Source organism: Anser brachyrhynchus, assembly GCF_964034855.1.
Source record: "Anser brachyrhynchus genome assembly, chromosome: 6".
Lineage (NCBI taxonomy): Eukaryota > Metazoa > Chordata > Aves > Anseriformes > Anatidae > Anser > Anser brachyrhynchus.
In genome coordinates this window covers 16,696,602-16,710,067 of record NC_137700.1, presented here as the reverse complement: position 1 = coordinate 16,710,067, position 13,466 = coordinate 16,696,602, and the positions used below count along the sequence as shown (strand labels likewise).

At 40.7% G+C, this 13,466-nt stretch overlaps 1 protein-coding gene across 14 annotated transcripts in view; it reads left to right on the top strand.

The window, feature by feature from the left end:
- The window catches only part of ANK3 (ankyrin 3), a 361,577-nt gene that overhangs the window by 303,567 nt on the left and 44,544 nt on the right, over nucleotides 1-13,466 (top strand). For all 14 annotated transcript variants that reach the window (XM_080597952.1, XM_080597951.1, XM_080597944.1 and 11 more), the window contains 4 exons: nucleotides 1,016-1,240; nucleotides 4,273-4,427; nucleotides 11,170-11,381; nucleotides 13,139-13,346. In XM_080597952.1, coding sequence (XP_080454078.1) covers nucleotides 1,016-1,240; nucleotides 4,273-4,427; nucleotides 11,170-11,381; nucleotides 13,139-13,346 — 800 coding nt within the window. The remainder of the gene's footprint in view (nucleotides 1-1,015; nucleotides 1,241-4,272; nucleotides 4,428-11,169; nucleotides 11,382-13,138; nucleotides 13,347-13,466) is intronic.

The following is a 13,466-nucleotide window of genomic DNA, read 5'->3' as shown; positions in this document are numbered from 1 at the left end:
GAAGGAGCTTTTGCAGCAGAGTTTTGAAGGAACATGAGGTGTGTTGCTGGTCCTGGAAGGAGGCTCCATTTCCCTGTCACTGTTCTTAAGGACAGTAATTTTTCACATACGCAGCTTCTCATCATTTCAGAGGTGAAATAAACCATGGTTATTAACAGTAACTCATGTTAATATTATTATTCACTTGTTAACAAATAAAAAATAAAAAAAAATTCCCACTTCCCACTTAAAAATGTAATTGTTTACTGTTTTGTTATTAATTGAAAAATTATGCATTGGAAAATGTGTTTTTTTTCTAATGTAGCTTTTTGCTAAAGAATGTCATTTTCATAGAGGAGTAATGACATGACTTCCTCAAGAGTGCTAGCAGCCTAAATAAAGTTACATACTTCTACTGATTTTTATATACTTTACTTAAAGTACATACACACATGCATACTTTTACTGATACTAAAGAAAGTTACTGATATTACTCATTCCCCATCAGTAGAAGCAATTAATAGCTTGGACTGTCACCCACAGTGCCCACATTTGCTCTGCGGGCCACCAGGAGTGTTTGCAGAGGAGAGTGTGGGGAGATTTTGAAGACTGAGATCCCCAAAACAATAAGCAGTTTTGATTTTCCTTTTTCTACACTGTCTGGTTCCTTTCTGCATGTGAGGCTAGTTACTCATTTATGGGTAGTAGAGCTAACAGTAACAGAGGGCTGATTTTAAATTCCAGTATGTCACTACTAATATAACACTTGTGTGCTCTTTAATCCAAATTGCTCAGTAGCACCTGTTTTTTTTCGCCATATGTTGCTAGACCTTGAGAAATTCCTGCTCTTGTTAACCAGTAGTTAACATGTAAGTATAAGTGTTAAAACAATCTTCAAGTTCTTTTTAGTTTAGCTGGGATTGGGAGGACTTTTACGATAATATTTTGAAGATTGTGGTAGTTGAATTTTTGCTGTTTTTTTTTTTCTTGCTTATTTTTTGACTGTTTTCATTGACATGTTTCCTTTTCCCTACAGTTTCCTGGTTAGTTTTATGGTTGACGCCCGTGGGGGCTCGATGAGGGGTAGTCGCCATCATGGAATGCGGATTATCATCCCACCACGCAAGTGCACCGCACCGACTCGCATCACCTGCCGCTTGGTGAAGAGGCATAAACTGGCCAGCCCACCACCAATGGTTGAAGGAGAAGGATTAGCAAGTAGACTTGTAGAAATGGGGCCGGCAGGGGCACAATTTCTAGGGTGAGTTGTTTTATGAATTTCACTGTTTACACTCATGTTGCATCTTTTGTTTCCTTTATCCTGTGGATCTAAGAAGTTAAACATTGACTCTACCTCATATGACCATGTAAGATAGGCTACTTGTTTGGAAATAGTGAAAAATGCCAAATTGCCATTCCTACCTTGAAAGTACCCTTGTATTTTAAGGGGATCTTTGCCTCTGTGATGATTGTAGGGTGAAGCCAAAGGTAAGGAAAGCCATGAAAAGGCCAGATCCTGTCCCCTGCTACTCATGCAACCTCTCTTTGAAGTCAGGAGGAGTTGAGCCTGTAACCCAGAACAGGTTATGACCCTCCTGCTCATAGAGTACCAGAGTAATGTCACTGTCACAGAAATGTGGCCTAAAGTCACCCACATTGAACTCTGTTCCCTGTGCCACAGTGCGTGCAGAAGCCATGCACGAGTTGCTGGGAGCTGCCTCAGTCCCTCTCAGTGAGCAAGGCCACTGTGAGCAAGGGTGGAGTGCTTACTGGAGAGTGTCAAGTAGTGCAAATGCTAGGAAATGACTTTTTTAAAGCTTAAAATAGGGGAAACAATCCACTATGATGTGGCTTTTTTTCCTAATTATAAATTTTGTTCATTACCGTGAGTGGCACCCTGGTGTAAACTGCTGGTTCTGTCGGGAATGACAGCTTGTTCCTAATTTCCCCTTCTCATTTCTCTTCCTGCTGCATGGATGTTATTCAGTAAACTGCATCTTCCTAAAACTCCTCCCCCTCTAAATGAGGGCGAGAGCATGGTTAGCCGAATCCTGCAGCTTGGTCCACAAGGAACAAAATTTATTGGGTAGGATATGTATGGAAAAGATACAGAATGTCTACAGTTTTTCTTTTGTTTCTAATTTTTTGTTATTCCCATTTATTTATTTATTTATTTAGTTTTCTGAAGCTTTCAGTTGATTTATGTCACTGAAAGAAAATCATAGTGGCTTGATTTAATATAGCTCTGCTACTACCTTGTGCTTACAGGCATGTAAAATTCACTGCCAGCATTCTGCTTTCATAAGTTCTGTGCTTCTGTAATTTTTTAAATTTGAAGTGTTTCAACTGCATCAAATACATTTTAATACACGGTGACAGTCCTTTAAGTTCAGCCCTGTGGTAGAGAAGGTATTTACAGGCCTTGAGTGAGTCTGTTTTGGGAAGAGCATTGTAAAATGTGGTCATATCAAGTCTATTATTTATGAAAGATTATTTAAGAAAATCTTATTGAGCAAATAACTTATTTTAACAGTGGAGAAACATTAATCTTTTCAGACTGTGAGAGGCATCTTGTTAAAATAGACTTACAAAGCCAAGTATGCTACCCAAAGGAGCTGCAGTGTATGGTCTAAAATGTAAGAATGTTTCTGTACATTTTTGACTGTTGTTTTCAAGCCATATTGTGAAATTTATTGCAATAGGTTTTCAAAATATTGGTGAGTGTTTGGTGTTCAATACCTGTTTAATACCTTCTCACTGAGTATTCTTGTTAAATGTCATGCACAAAATTGTGTGGTTTCTAAATATTTACAGAGACAGTATCTGAAATATTAGCCTGCAAAGATTGTACTACAGTGTTAGTCTTTAGTTTACACTCCTTTTGAACTAGAAAGTAAACATCTGAACAAGCAATGTATTCAAATTTTTGGTATTTACTTGCTGCACACGATGGGAGACAGCAGCCATGTTTCTATTCCTTGCTAAAGGACTTGAGATCGGAGTAACAGCCTGGGTGTTCTTAAAAGTATCTAAAATGCGTATTAACTGGGAAAAGTACTATATAACTTTCCTCCCTTGGTATGTAACACGAAAACTGGACTCCAGTTCATATTTTACTCATGATGGCTGTTGTGATTTCCGTACTCAGGTAATCGATAGGTTACTGCAGCCAAGCACCTTGCTGGTGCACCGTACTGTGGAAGTGCTGCATACTCCTCCCATCACATGGTGTAACTTTTCACTGAGTTGTTACAAAGAGGTGAAATCCTTTACAACCTCTGTAGGAAAATAATGATACTGTCTATTTAAATGTCTTAAAGCTGCATAATCCATAATTGTTCACTTACTGCGTGATTTCAGTCGGTTGTCGTAGCATACTTGAAAATGCATATCTTGCCTGTGAAGTGTTTGGCAAAAATGTCTGTTTTGTTAAGGAATGGCACATGAAGTGAATGGTGGTTTCTGTCGATTGTTCACAATAATTGTTCAATAATGCACTTGCAGTCCTCTGTTTAAGGTACATTGTCTGTTGACTTAGGTGTATGATTAACCACCTTCCCGTTCTCTTCCCTTTCCCCAAAATGTTTGACAGTAACTAATATAAATGTGGTCATGATGTTGCTAAACTCAGAAAAATCCATTCTGTAAGGATCTAAACATTCCCCAGTGATGTTTACAGATGTTGCAGCTGTGATTTTGGGCATGAGAACCAGAAAGTGAAACTAATGAGAAACAACCTATTGTATTTCACAGGAGCTGCATCAACAGAGAGCCAGGGAGAGTTTTGAAAAGTTTGGGACTTGGTTTGAAGCCTAAAATCTACACGCACACACAATTCTTGCTGCAGTCAATAGCTGTGGCATAAATTCGATTTCTGAACTAACTTTGGCCACTTTAAATTCCTTAAGCCAAATCCAAATTTTTGACTATGGTAATGTCAGTTAAAGGTCAGCAGTGCTGCATGTGCTAGATTGACCACAGGCCAGGATATATGTGCATGGAGAATTGTCTTCAGCAAAATTTGTAGCCATTTCTTAATGTAGGTAGCTATTTCAAAAGATTTATATTAAAAATAAGCTACATACAAATGTTTCTGAGTTATATATGATCTACAGTTTAAATGATAAAGGATTGTGCAGCTTTGGCAATTTTAAAAGTATTTTTACTGTAACAGTGCTTACAATTTAAAACGACTGTAGTTTTCTTAAGGATTTAATAACCATTTAATAACCAAAATTAAGGGTGGTGAGGAAATATGTGACTTAAAAATAATATGATTCCTTTTTTGTCTAGCCCTGTCATAGTGGAAATCCCACATTTCGGATCAATGCGAGGAAAGGAAAGAGAATTAATTGTACTTCGAAGTGAAAATGGTGAAACATGGAAGGAACACCAGTATGACAGCAAACATGAAGACTTAACTGAAATACTCAATGGCATGGATGAAGGTAAACGTTTTCTCAAAGTTTTAGCAAGCCTTATCTTTGTGCAGGCTTGCTGACATGAGCAGACTAAAGCAACCTAAAATAAAACAGTGCAGAGGATATCTGACTTTGGGGAATACAGCGTGTGTTACATATTAAACTAATGGAAGGATTGTAAAGAAAAATTGTTCAGCAGTGGCCTGGAGATATCCTGAAAAGAGTGGTAAGCTTTGGTCTGAAGTCGTGCCAAGTTTAAGCAAAGTTGCACGGTTGCCTTACAGCACGGAGTTGAGAATAACATCCCAGCTGGAGGTAAGTGTGTTTCTGCTGCTCAGGCAGGGCCATGTGAAGGTCATTCCAAACCAAGGGTAAAGAGTAAATACCAGTTCTGTTTGACTTTCCCACAGATGCAGACCTCATCCTATAGCTCATTCTTAGAAACAGTATTGTTTTCTAAGGGGTTGCCTACCCCAAACACACAACCTGCTTCTCGGTGCCCATCTGGGAAGTCTGGCTCCCTTGTTTTGTGTGGATGTTGCTGTTTATGTGAGAGTCCCTTAAGATGAGAGGACTCAGCTGTACTCAGTTCATCAGAAGATGCTGTGACAGATGGTCCCTGTGGACATGTTGTGAGCAAAGCCAGGCTGGGGCCACAGAGAGCCCGTGCCACCACTGCTTTCTTTTCCTAGCAAGTATTTTTCAGTGCTTGTGCTGATAAACCATTGCTCTAGCTCTTTGCATCTGAGTGTGAATGAAATAGCCTGTGTGTAGGACTTCAGTGTTCTGTAAGGGTTTACCCACAGGATTTTCTCTGGATAACCTTTTACAGAAAGTCGCGGTGCGGTGAGCTTTCCACAAGCTGCAGGAAAGTTTTTTCATTATCAGAAAAAGTGTTTGAAGCAAATGATCAGGCTGTGGATGGCAGCTATGAGGTGTATCTGTGAGTAGGCTCTGTCTTTGATCTTCCTTGTTTGAAGAGGGCAGCCTCAGTAGAAGACAAACTTTGAGGATATAGAAAGGAAAATAGTGCTGTTGTGAGGGGTTCCCTGGGCAATGAGATTAGCATTTTTACTGATCTGGTCATCTGGGAATGGGATTTGCAGGATGAGCTGGTGTAGTATTGTCACTTTGAAGTAACTGAGCTGCACTTGAGCCTGTAAAAATACAGAGCAAGTGCAAAGTTCTGTTTGTTACATGATGGTAGCTATTTATTTGGAAATAAATATAATAGAACCAATCAAGCACTAGGGCAGAAACACTGTATATGTAGGGTCAGTGGGTTTGGAAAAATATAATAAACCTTATCACAGAAAGGTACCTAAAAGCAGTGGAGCAGGCAAAAGAGCAAGTGTGGCCCAGGATGGTATTGCTTGGGTAAGAATTGCACTAGGGTTGAAGGTGTAGTTTTAGTCTTTCTGAAAGAAAAAATCTCATCACCACTCCCTGCTTCTCTGTGCACTAGCATATGAAACAGAAAATAATGATTTGGCACTTGGGTGAAATATCTGTGCCTTGTCCATGATGAGGTAGTCAGAACTGAAAAGCAACTTGCTTTATTATTTGCTTTTTGTGCTTTTTAAACTGAGCTTAGTTCAATTTGGGGATAGGAAATCTAGGCACAAAACCCTGTTCTGGAGTGCTGCAACTTGCATTGATAACGGAGGCGCTCCCCAGGGGTGCTGTATGGATAAATTCACATCTTGCAGAGAAAGAGGGCTCAATAAATAAGAACAACTTGAGCGGTGGGCATGCAGCCTTCTGTACTTAAAGCCTAAAATAGTAGGCTTCACAGTTTGGAGCCAGGGTACAGTTGTTGAGGATTTCAGGTGACTCTTCCCTTCTGGGGAGCTGCTGTTTGAGGTTAGTGGGCAGAAGTGCAGCTCGTGAATCACAGAAAGTGTGATGGACACTGAGCTATTCCCTTAGAGTGAAAATATTTAGCACCTTAAACGCCAAGCCACAAAAATGTCATTTATGAACCCAGGCGATCATTTATGTGAGAGAAAGGAGAAAAAATATTACAGTCACACCCGGAGCATTGTGTTGATCATTTGTTCAGTTCATTTTACTTTAATTCTTCTCTAGTTAGGAAAACAAAACCTTCATTAAAATAGTACAAGGGCCTTGACAAAATTCTGTTCCATACAGATGACACCTTTTCTGTTTCAAAAAGTCTTCCAAGTGATAATATAAAATATAAATGTGTGGAATTAAAAGCATTTTTTATCTGAGCTTTTACTGGTTTGTTGCAATATGCCACAATTAGACCTGGCTTTGAAGCAATATTTTGGCTCTCAGAAGCCATAGCTTTGTTAAGAAGTTTGATTCCAGGTATGAACTCTGGAGGTAGAAGCAATCTTGACTGAAAGAAAAAGCAACCATCTAGATGCTCAGTCGTTCTTAGAAGTTTAATCTCTTTGCAACAAAATTCATCTGTGCAATCATCCCTAAATGCTGGATGATTCCATGACTGTTTCCATGCTGCAGGAATGGCCATTTTCCTATTAAAAGCAGTTGGTCCGTTCTGTGTTAGACCTGCTGTGTTTTACTGGTTCTTCCTGTCTGTGTAGAAGGATGGTCAGACTTTTATTCTTGAATCTTTAATATGCTGACTGTTTTAAAGGTGCAGTCTGCTCTTCTGTTCTGTTTTTCCTGTTTTGCTGTGCTGCTCAGCCTTTGGGGATGACAATGAGGAAGGACATCTTTGCTCCTCTCCCAGCATGGGGACTGCTGAAAACCTGCCTGTTCTTTACTTGAAGCAGCACCATCTGCTGGAAAAATGTGTCTCAAACTCAAAATAATCCAGAGCAGAAGGAAGTACTTCAGGGTATTAAATGCAGGATTAAATAATAGCAGAACTTTGCTTTTATTGCCATGGAAGAATAGTTAACCATGATGCAAAGAGCCTGTTCCTTTGTTGCCATCAGGCTTCTGCTTAAATTAATTTTATTTGAAAGATGGTGCTGGGTAAATATAGGGCTGATGGAATACAGGGAATATGTGTTTTTTTTAGGAATAGGAAGGGTTTGATTCCAAATACAAGAGTACTAGTTCACAGCTTTTGACCATATTACATTATTTAAAATTAAGTCAAGTGAAATATATGTGTGTGTCTTTATATATATATAAAAAGGAAAAGCTCTCTGTCTTATAAATAGGTTACGTTTTCAGTAGGGCTCCTTTTAGGTATAACTTGCATTTGCTTTATACATTCTTGCACCTTTTACAGGTACCTTTCTGTACCTGTAGATAAATTATGGGCACAAATGCACACACCAGGGCAGCAAATGTTTTGACAGTCATTTGCAAACTATGGAATGAGACAAGAATTGTAATTGTTTGTGGCTACAATATGCTGGCAGCTGCACAGTGTGGTTTCAGATGGGAAGCGGGAGTTTTTATACAAATGCTTCTTTGAATCTACAGATCAAACCAGAATGACCTTGTTTATGCTTGAAGTTTAAAATACCACCATAAATCACTCTGCAGTGATTTTGCCACACTTCCAAGAAAAGTTTTTAAACTACCACTGTTAAACCTCATGTTGTGAACGGCAAGATAAGAGGCTGTCCTAAAACAGACAAAGCAGCACATAAGGGACATTGCCTCATTTGAAGATGAGGCCTCCTTGCTAGCTGTGGCACTGCAAGCACCTAGTTATGTATGTAAAACCCTGATGCTGGGAGGGGGCATTATCAGCATTGTTAAGGCAAGCCTCAATGCCCTCATTTTATTATTGGCCCTTCCCCTTTCTGCATCCCTCCATCTCCTGTAATTTTTTGCATGTGAGCACCTCCTCCTGTGTGACCTGCCTTTATTGCAACAATTTCTTAATGGACATGTCTGTTTACTGGGGAAACCGGTGTCCTGTGCTTGTCCCGTCTTTCAGTTTCTGCACAGAGACAAGATCAGCTCTGCTCTAGCTAGTCAGGAGTGTAGGAAGGTTGCAAAACTCAGAGAGCTGTTCAGTCTGCTAAATACAGGTGAGCTTTGCTTTTTCAGAGCTAGCAAAACTCCTTTTAAGGCCCTGGCAAGGGAAATAAGATCCCAGATCACACAGAGACACCTTGGAGCTCATGGAACAGCCAGGTGTTCTGTGTCTTCTCTAGTACCATTTCCAGGTAAAAGTCACTTGCTCTGTGTTACTTTATTTGAAAGTAAAAATGAAAGGTATCAGATATGAGATGAAGCTGATCCACAGCTGGCGCTCACCTGACAAAACTGGTGTGATTGCATTTCGAGACCTGAGCTAGTCTATGTGAGGTCCACCTCTGACCTTGGAGAATGTGGCTGGGTTTCTTCCCTCCTGTCCAGGAACCATAACACTCATATGGCATGGGCTAGAGGGAGGGTAAGGAGTGATCTTCCTTTCCTCCCTTCTTTCCTTCTCTCCATCTCATCTCTGGCTACTCACTCCCTCCAGCCGCCTTACGATAAGTGTACCATATACTTTGGAGGCAGGGGAAGACCTGTGCAAGGAGTATGTGTAATACCTTTCTCTTGACATACCAAAACTCAATGGCAATAGGTGTTCTTTGGACTATTAGCACAATCTTGGACAGTGACACTGGGAGACTTCCCAGTTCTGCCATTAACCTCTCTGCTTTGCTTCTCTGCTTTGCCATTCCTACCTGTAAGTTAAGGTGTAAAGCATACTTCTCTATGATGTAAAAACAAACAAAAGCTTTGAGGTTTTTAATTGTAATGCATTACATAGGAATGAAGTGTCAGCAGTTGAGGAAAATAGTGATGCTTGTTCTTGCTGTGAAATGCATAAGGTGTGTTCAGGAAACGTGACCTCTCCCAAGGCAAGTTTTCCCTGTTTCATTACTTCTGTCATGCTAACACTGCATTCCTTATGCATCCAGAGAGGTGGTTTAAGATTGCTCATCTTCTGTGTTTTTTGTGGGTCTTTTGTTTTTGTTAGAGGGCAACTTCACATAGAAGCTTACATACATATTACTCAACGTAATGTCCATATATGTAGTCCAACTCCTCTCCATGCCTGCCACTCTCATCTGTGCACCTTCCTCCTCCAAAGGAGAGTGCCTGCCACACTCAAAGGATTTTGAAAAGTTCTTACATAAACCACTTGATTTTCTACTTTAGGAGAATTTTAATTATCCTTCAGCTCTGTGAGAATTTTACAGTGGGTTTGTCTCTAGTGACAAACACTAGAGTACACAGGATTTACCAGTCAAGATTATACCTGCCTGTGAATTGAAAGATCCAGTTTGTCTCCAGCACAAGCCATTGCTTCCAGACGCTGCAGGCAGAATACCTAATTCATTAGAGGGCTTCAGATATCATCTCTGAGTCAAAGTAAATGGAAGCTGGCGTTATGATAAGAAATTATCATTTTCTGGTAGCTTCTTATGATCCACAGCAGCACTGTGCAATTAATCCAAATTAGCTGCTGAAGGTTTTAAATGGAAAACTGACATTTTACCAAACATAAATTCTAATTCTTTTGGAGCTGTAATTGAGCTTACATGCTCCGTGGAGGAAAATGTCTCAGCCACACACAGACTTGTACAAGTGTCTGTTGTTGTGATACCATTTTTGGTCCTCTTGCTTTCTCTTGCTGCATCTGTTAGAAGTATAATCTTTTTGAGAATAAACTTTCTTCTTCAGAAATGTGGTGCTTTTTAAAGGATGAAAATAAGTGTGGGGGCTTGTGGAGTGCTGGAGTAAAACCCAATTACAATAGCTAAAAAGGCAAAATGCAAGAAAATTACAGGAGAAATGCCTGGTAGTCACATAATTATCTCCATTTGTGAACAGTGTTTATATCCCAGGGATTTCATTAGTGCATATATATACGCATACATACAGTTGCATGGTTAGTTGTTCTTGTAACATAACAGTTTTCCTCAGTGTATACATGTACACAGAATTTACTTAATGCAGGTGGATCCTCCATATCTCTTTGTGAGTCCTGGTGACCCCACATGCTGGGAATGTGGCAGAGCATGCAAATTCTTGGTGACCTGTTTGTGTTCCAGGTGTTTCTGAGAACTCATTAAGTATCTCTGGGAACTGAGGAGCACAATGCAGTTATTTTGGGGCATATACCTGCATGACTGGAAGCCTTATTTGGGAAGGGATCCTCACTGTGGTTTCCCAGGTAGTGCTGGCAGACAGCTCTGTCACATCCACAGTCTACTACAGCCCTCAGTGTCTGGTCAGGAATATGTGGATGCCACTTTGGGAGATAACTTTCTCAAGTGCTTTAGCTGGGCAAGCTCTGGTTTGGACATCTGGTGTAAAGTTAGTCCATGAACTGACAGTGATTTTCTCTGCATGCCGGAGCTGTGTGAGGGAGGGGACTGGAAATATACATCTTCTGAAGGTGTGCTCAGAAAGATCAGTGCACTTAGTGCTTCCAGATTTACATGAGAGAGGAAAGAAGCTTGACTACCTCTTCCACATCTCGGTGGGTTCCAGTGGCAGACCTGCCATCCTATGGCAGCTGCTGCTGCAGAATGTCATGTGCCAGTGCCTCAGTGCCCTGGCCGATCTGTGTCTGATGCTGCTGGCACTCAGAGTCATGATTTCAGCAAAAGTTCACTGAGCAAACCAAAGCTTAATGATTAATAGTGTTATTTTTTGTCTTGTTTTGTTTCTTTTTTTTTTCCTGTAGTAAATTAAAAAAAAATGTTTAAAAGTATTTTAAGGCAGACTAAAAACCTTACACATTCCAGATATGTCTGGTCTGAACCTGGACAGGTATTGTCAGGTATTTTTAACTGTCTTCTCCCACCAGAGCTGGACAGTGTTGAGGAGCTAGAGAAGAAGCGTATCTGCAGGATTGTCACAAAGGATTTCCCTCAGTATTTCGCAGTGGTCTCACGAATCAAGCAGGAGAGTAACCAAATCGGCCCGGAGGGAGGGGTGCTGAGCAGCACAACAGTGCCGCGTGTCCAGGCATCCTTCCCTGAGGGTGCTCTAACCAAAAGAATCCGCGTGGGGCTCCAGGTAAGGACATAACCTGTGTGGTTGGTCTTAATACACAAAGCTTACAGCTAAGGAGCCTGCTGCTCCCTAGTCCCTAGCAGCGAGTTGCGGATCACACGTGAGCTCTGAACTGGTGTGTGGCTGCCCAGGCACATGCTCTGCATCTCAGCGCTCCCCTGGTGCAGGCAAAGCACAGTCCTCCACCCTGTGGCAAAAACCCAGCTCACCTTGAGTATCACTTAGCCTCTGAAAAACAGAAAGAAAAGGCAGAGGTTTGGAGCCACAGCAAGCTGCAGTGATAGTCTTCTATGAGCTGCACAGACACTGTGCAGTCCAGTCTCCTGTGGCCAAGTAGCAGCTTGTGGCTGGTGTCAGTGGACATAGTAGTGCATTTGGGATGGAGCTTATGCACCTGTTTGCCAGCTGTTTCTGGGTCAAAGACCTCCTATATACATCTGTTGTAGCTTAGGACACTGGTGTTCCTGGCGATGGGTAGAATTTGGGAAGAGCAAATAGCTTAAACTTTCCATGAACAAACTGCACAGAAAGTGGAGAAATACTCTGAAGGATGTAGCTTTTCATTGGGTTCTGCTAATTATCACTTAAAATTACTTAATAACTTGAGAGGTCTGATGGGTTCATGAAATCAGGATGCTGGGTGCTGAAATCAGGATGCTGGAATCTGGGTGCTGAAATCAGGATGCTGAAATCAGGATACTGGAATCAGGATTCCAGTGCTTGGTATTCACTCTGGAACATTTTTCATCCACTAACGATATTTCACATAAAGGCAACTGAACTTGAGAAACTGGAAGCTCTGCTATTATAGTTATACAGCTGCTTTTCCAGAGCTATCTAGTGTGAAGGAAATACATCTCTATATGCAGTGTTGTCACTGCGGAGATTGCAATGTAGCTGCATAGTCTATCAGTACAGTGTGTAGTTTGAATAATACAGCAAGTCACAGTTCAGCCCGATTGAAACAAGGACTTCAAAATTATTTAAAAAAAAAAAGTACGTGCAAAACGAGGGTTTCCCATGAGATGCCTATCATTTTTGAGTTCAAGTCTTGCATGACAAAAACTGTTAAAATTACATAGTTTTTCTTTCCATACTGCTTATTCTTTCTTCTTCCTTTACCCCTATAAAAAGTTAGGGAATCTCCAGAGGCACAAAACTGAGGTAGAAAGTCTGAAAATTGCTTATATCTCAGCTGCTGCTTACAGCAACTATTTGCACTCTGTATGAATTTGACCCAAGCAAATAGTAATCAATAATGGAATGACCTAGGAAGCACTGGGGACAGAGGTAAATCAGGAGTACAAAGTGTTCCTTAGGAGCATGGGTTCATGCCTGGCAGATGTGAGAATTGTGCAGCATCTGAGACAGCATGTCTAGTCCTCACTTCTCAATACTCTGCTAACAAAGTGGGGCGCATCTTGCATTTTGAAATTTTATTTGATGCCACCCATCACTGTAAATTAAAAACAAGCAACCTCATAAAACCTCTTAGCAAACACTACAGGCAACCTTCTGAGATTTATAGCTTTGCTCAACAAGTTAGCTATTAGGAAATCATAAGTGGATTGTGGAGAAAAATACTAAGGCATGAATTGCACTAATAATCACACAAGGGAGCTATAGGTGAAAGCTCCCTAGGAAAAAAAAAAAAATCTATAGAAAATTAAAGGAAAATTGAGCTACCTTTTCAAAAATAGTTGTGCATATCTACAGCCAATTTGTAGCACTAGTTTAAAATATTTTCCCTGTGTTGACAGGCTCAACCAGTTCCAGAGGAGATTGTTAAAAAAGTCCTTGGAAATAAAGCGACTTTCAGTCCCATCGTCACTGTGGAGCCAAGAAGAAGAAAATTTCATAAGCCAATAACCATGACAATTCCTGTGCCACCTCCATCAGGAGAAGGTGTAACCAATGGGTACAAAGGAGACACGACGCCCAGCCTTCGACTTCTATGTAGCATTACAGGTTAGATAAAATCATTCTCTTTGCAAAGGTTTTGGTGACAGCAGTGCCCCTGTGCTCACTCAAGTAGCTGTACAACTCGTTCTTTCCAGTTAGGGAGGCTGATGTGCTCAGTCCAGTAGA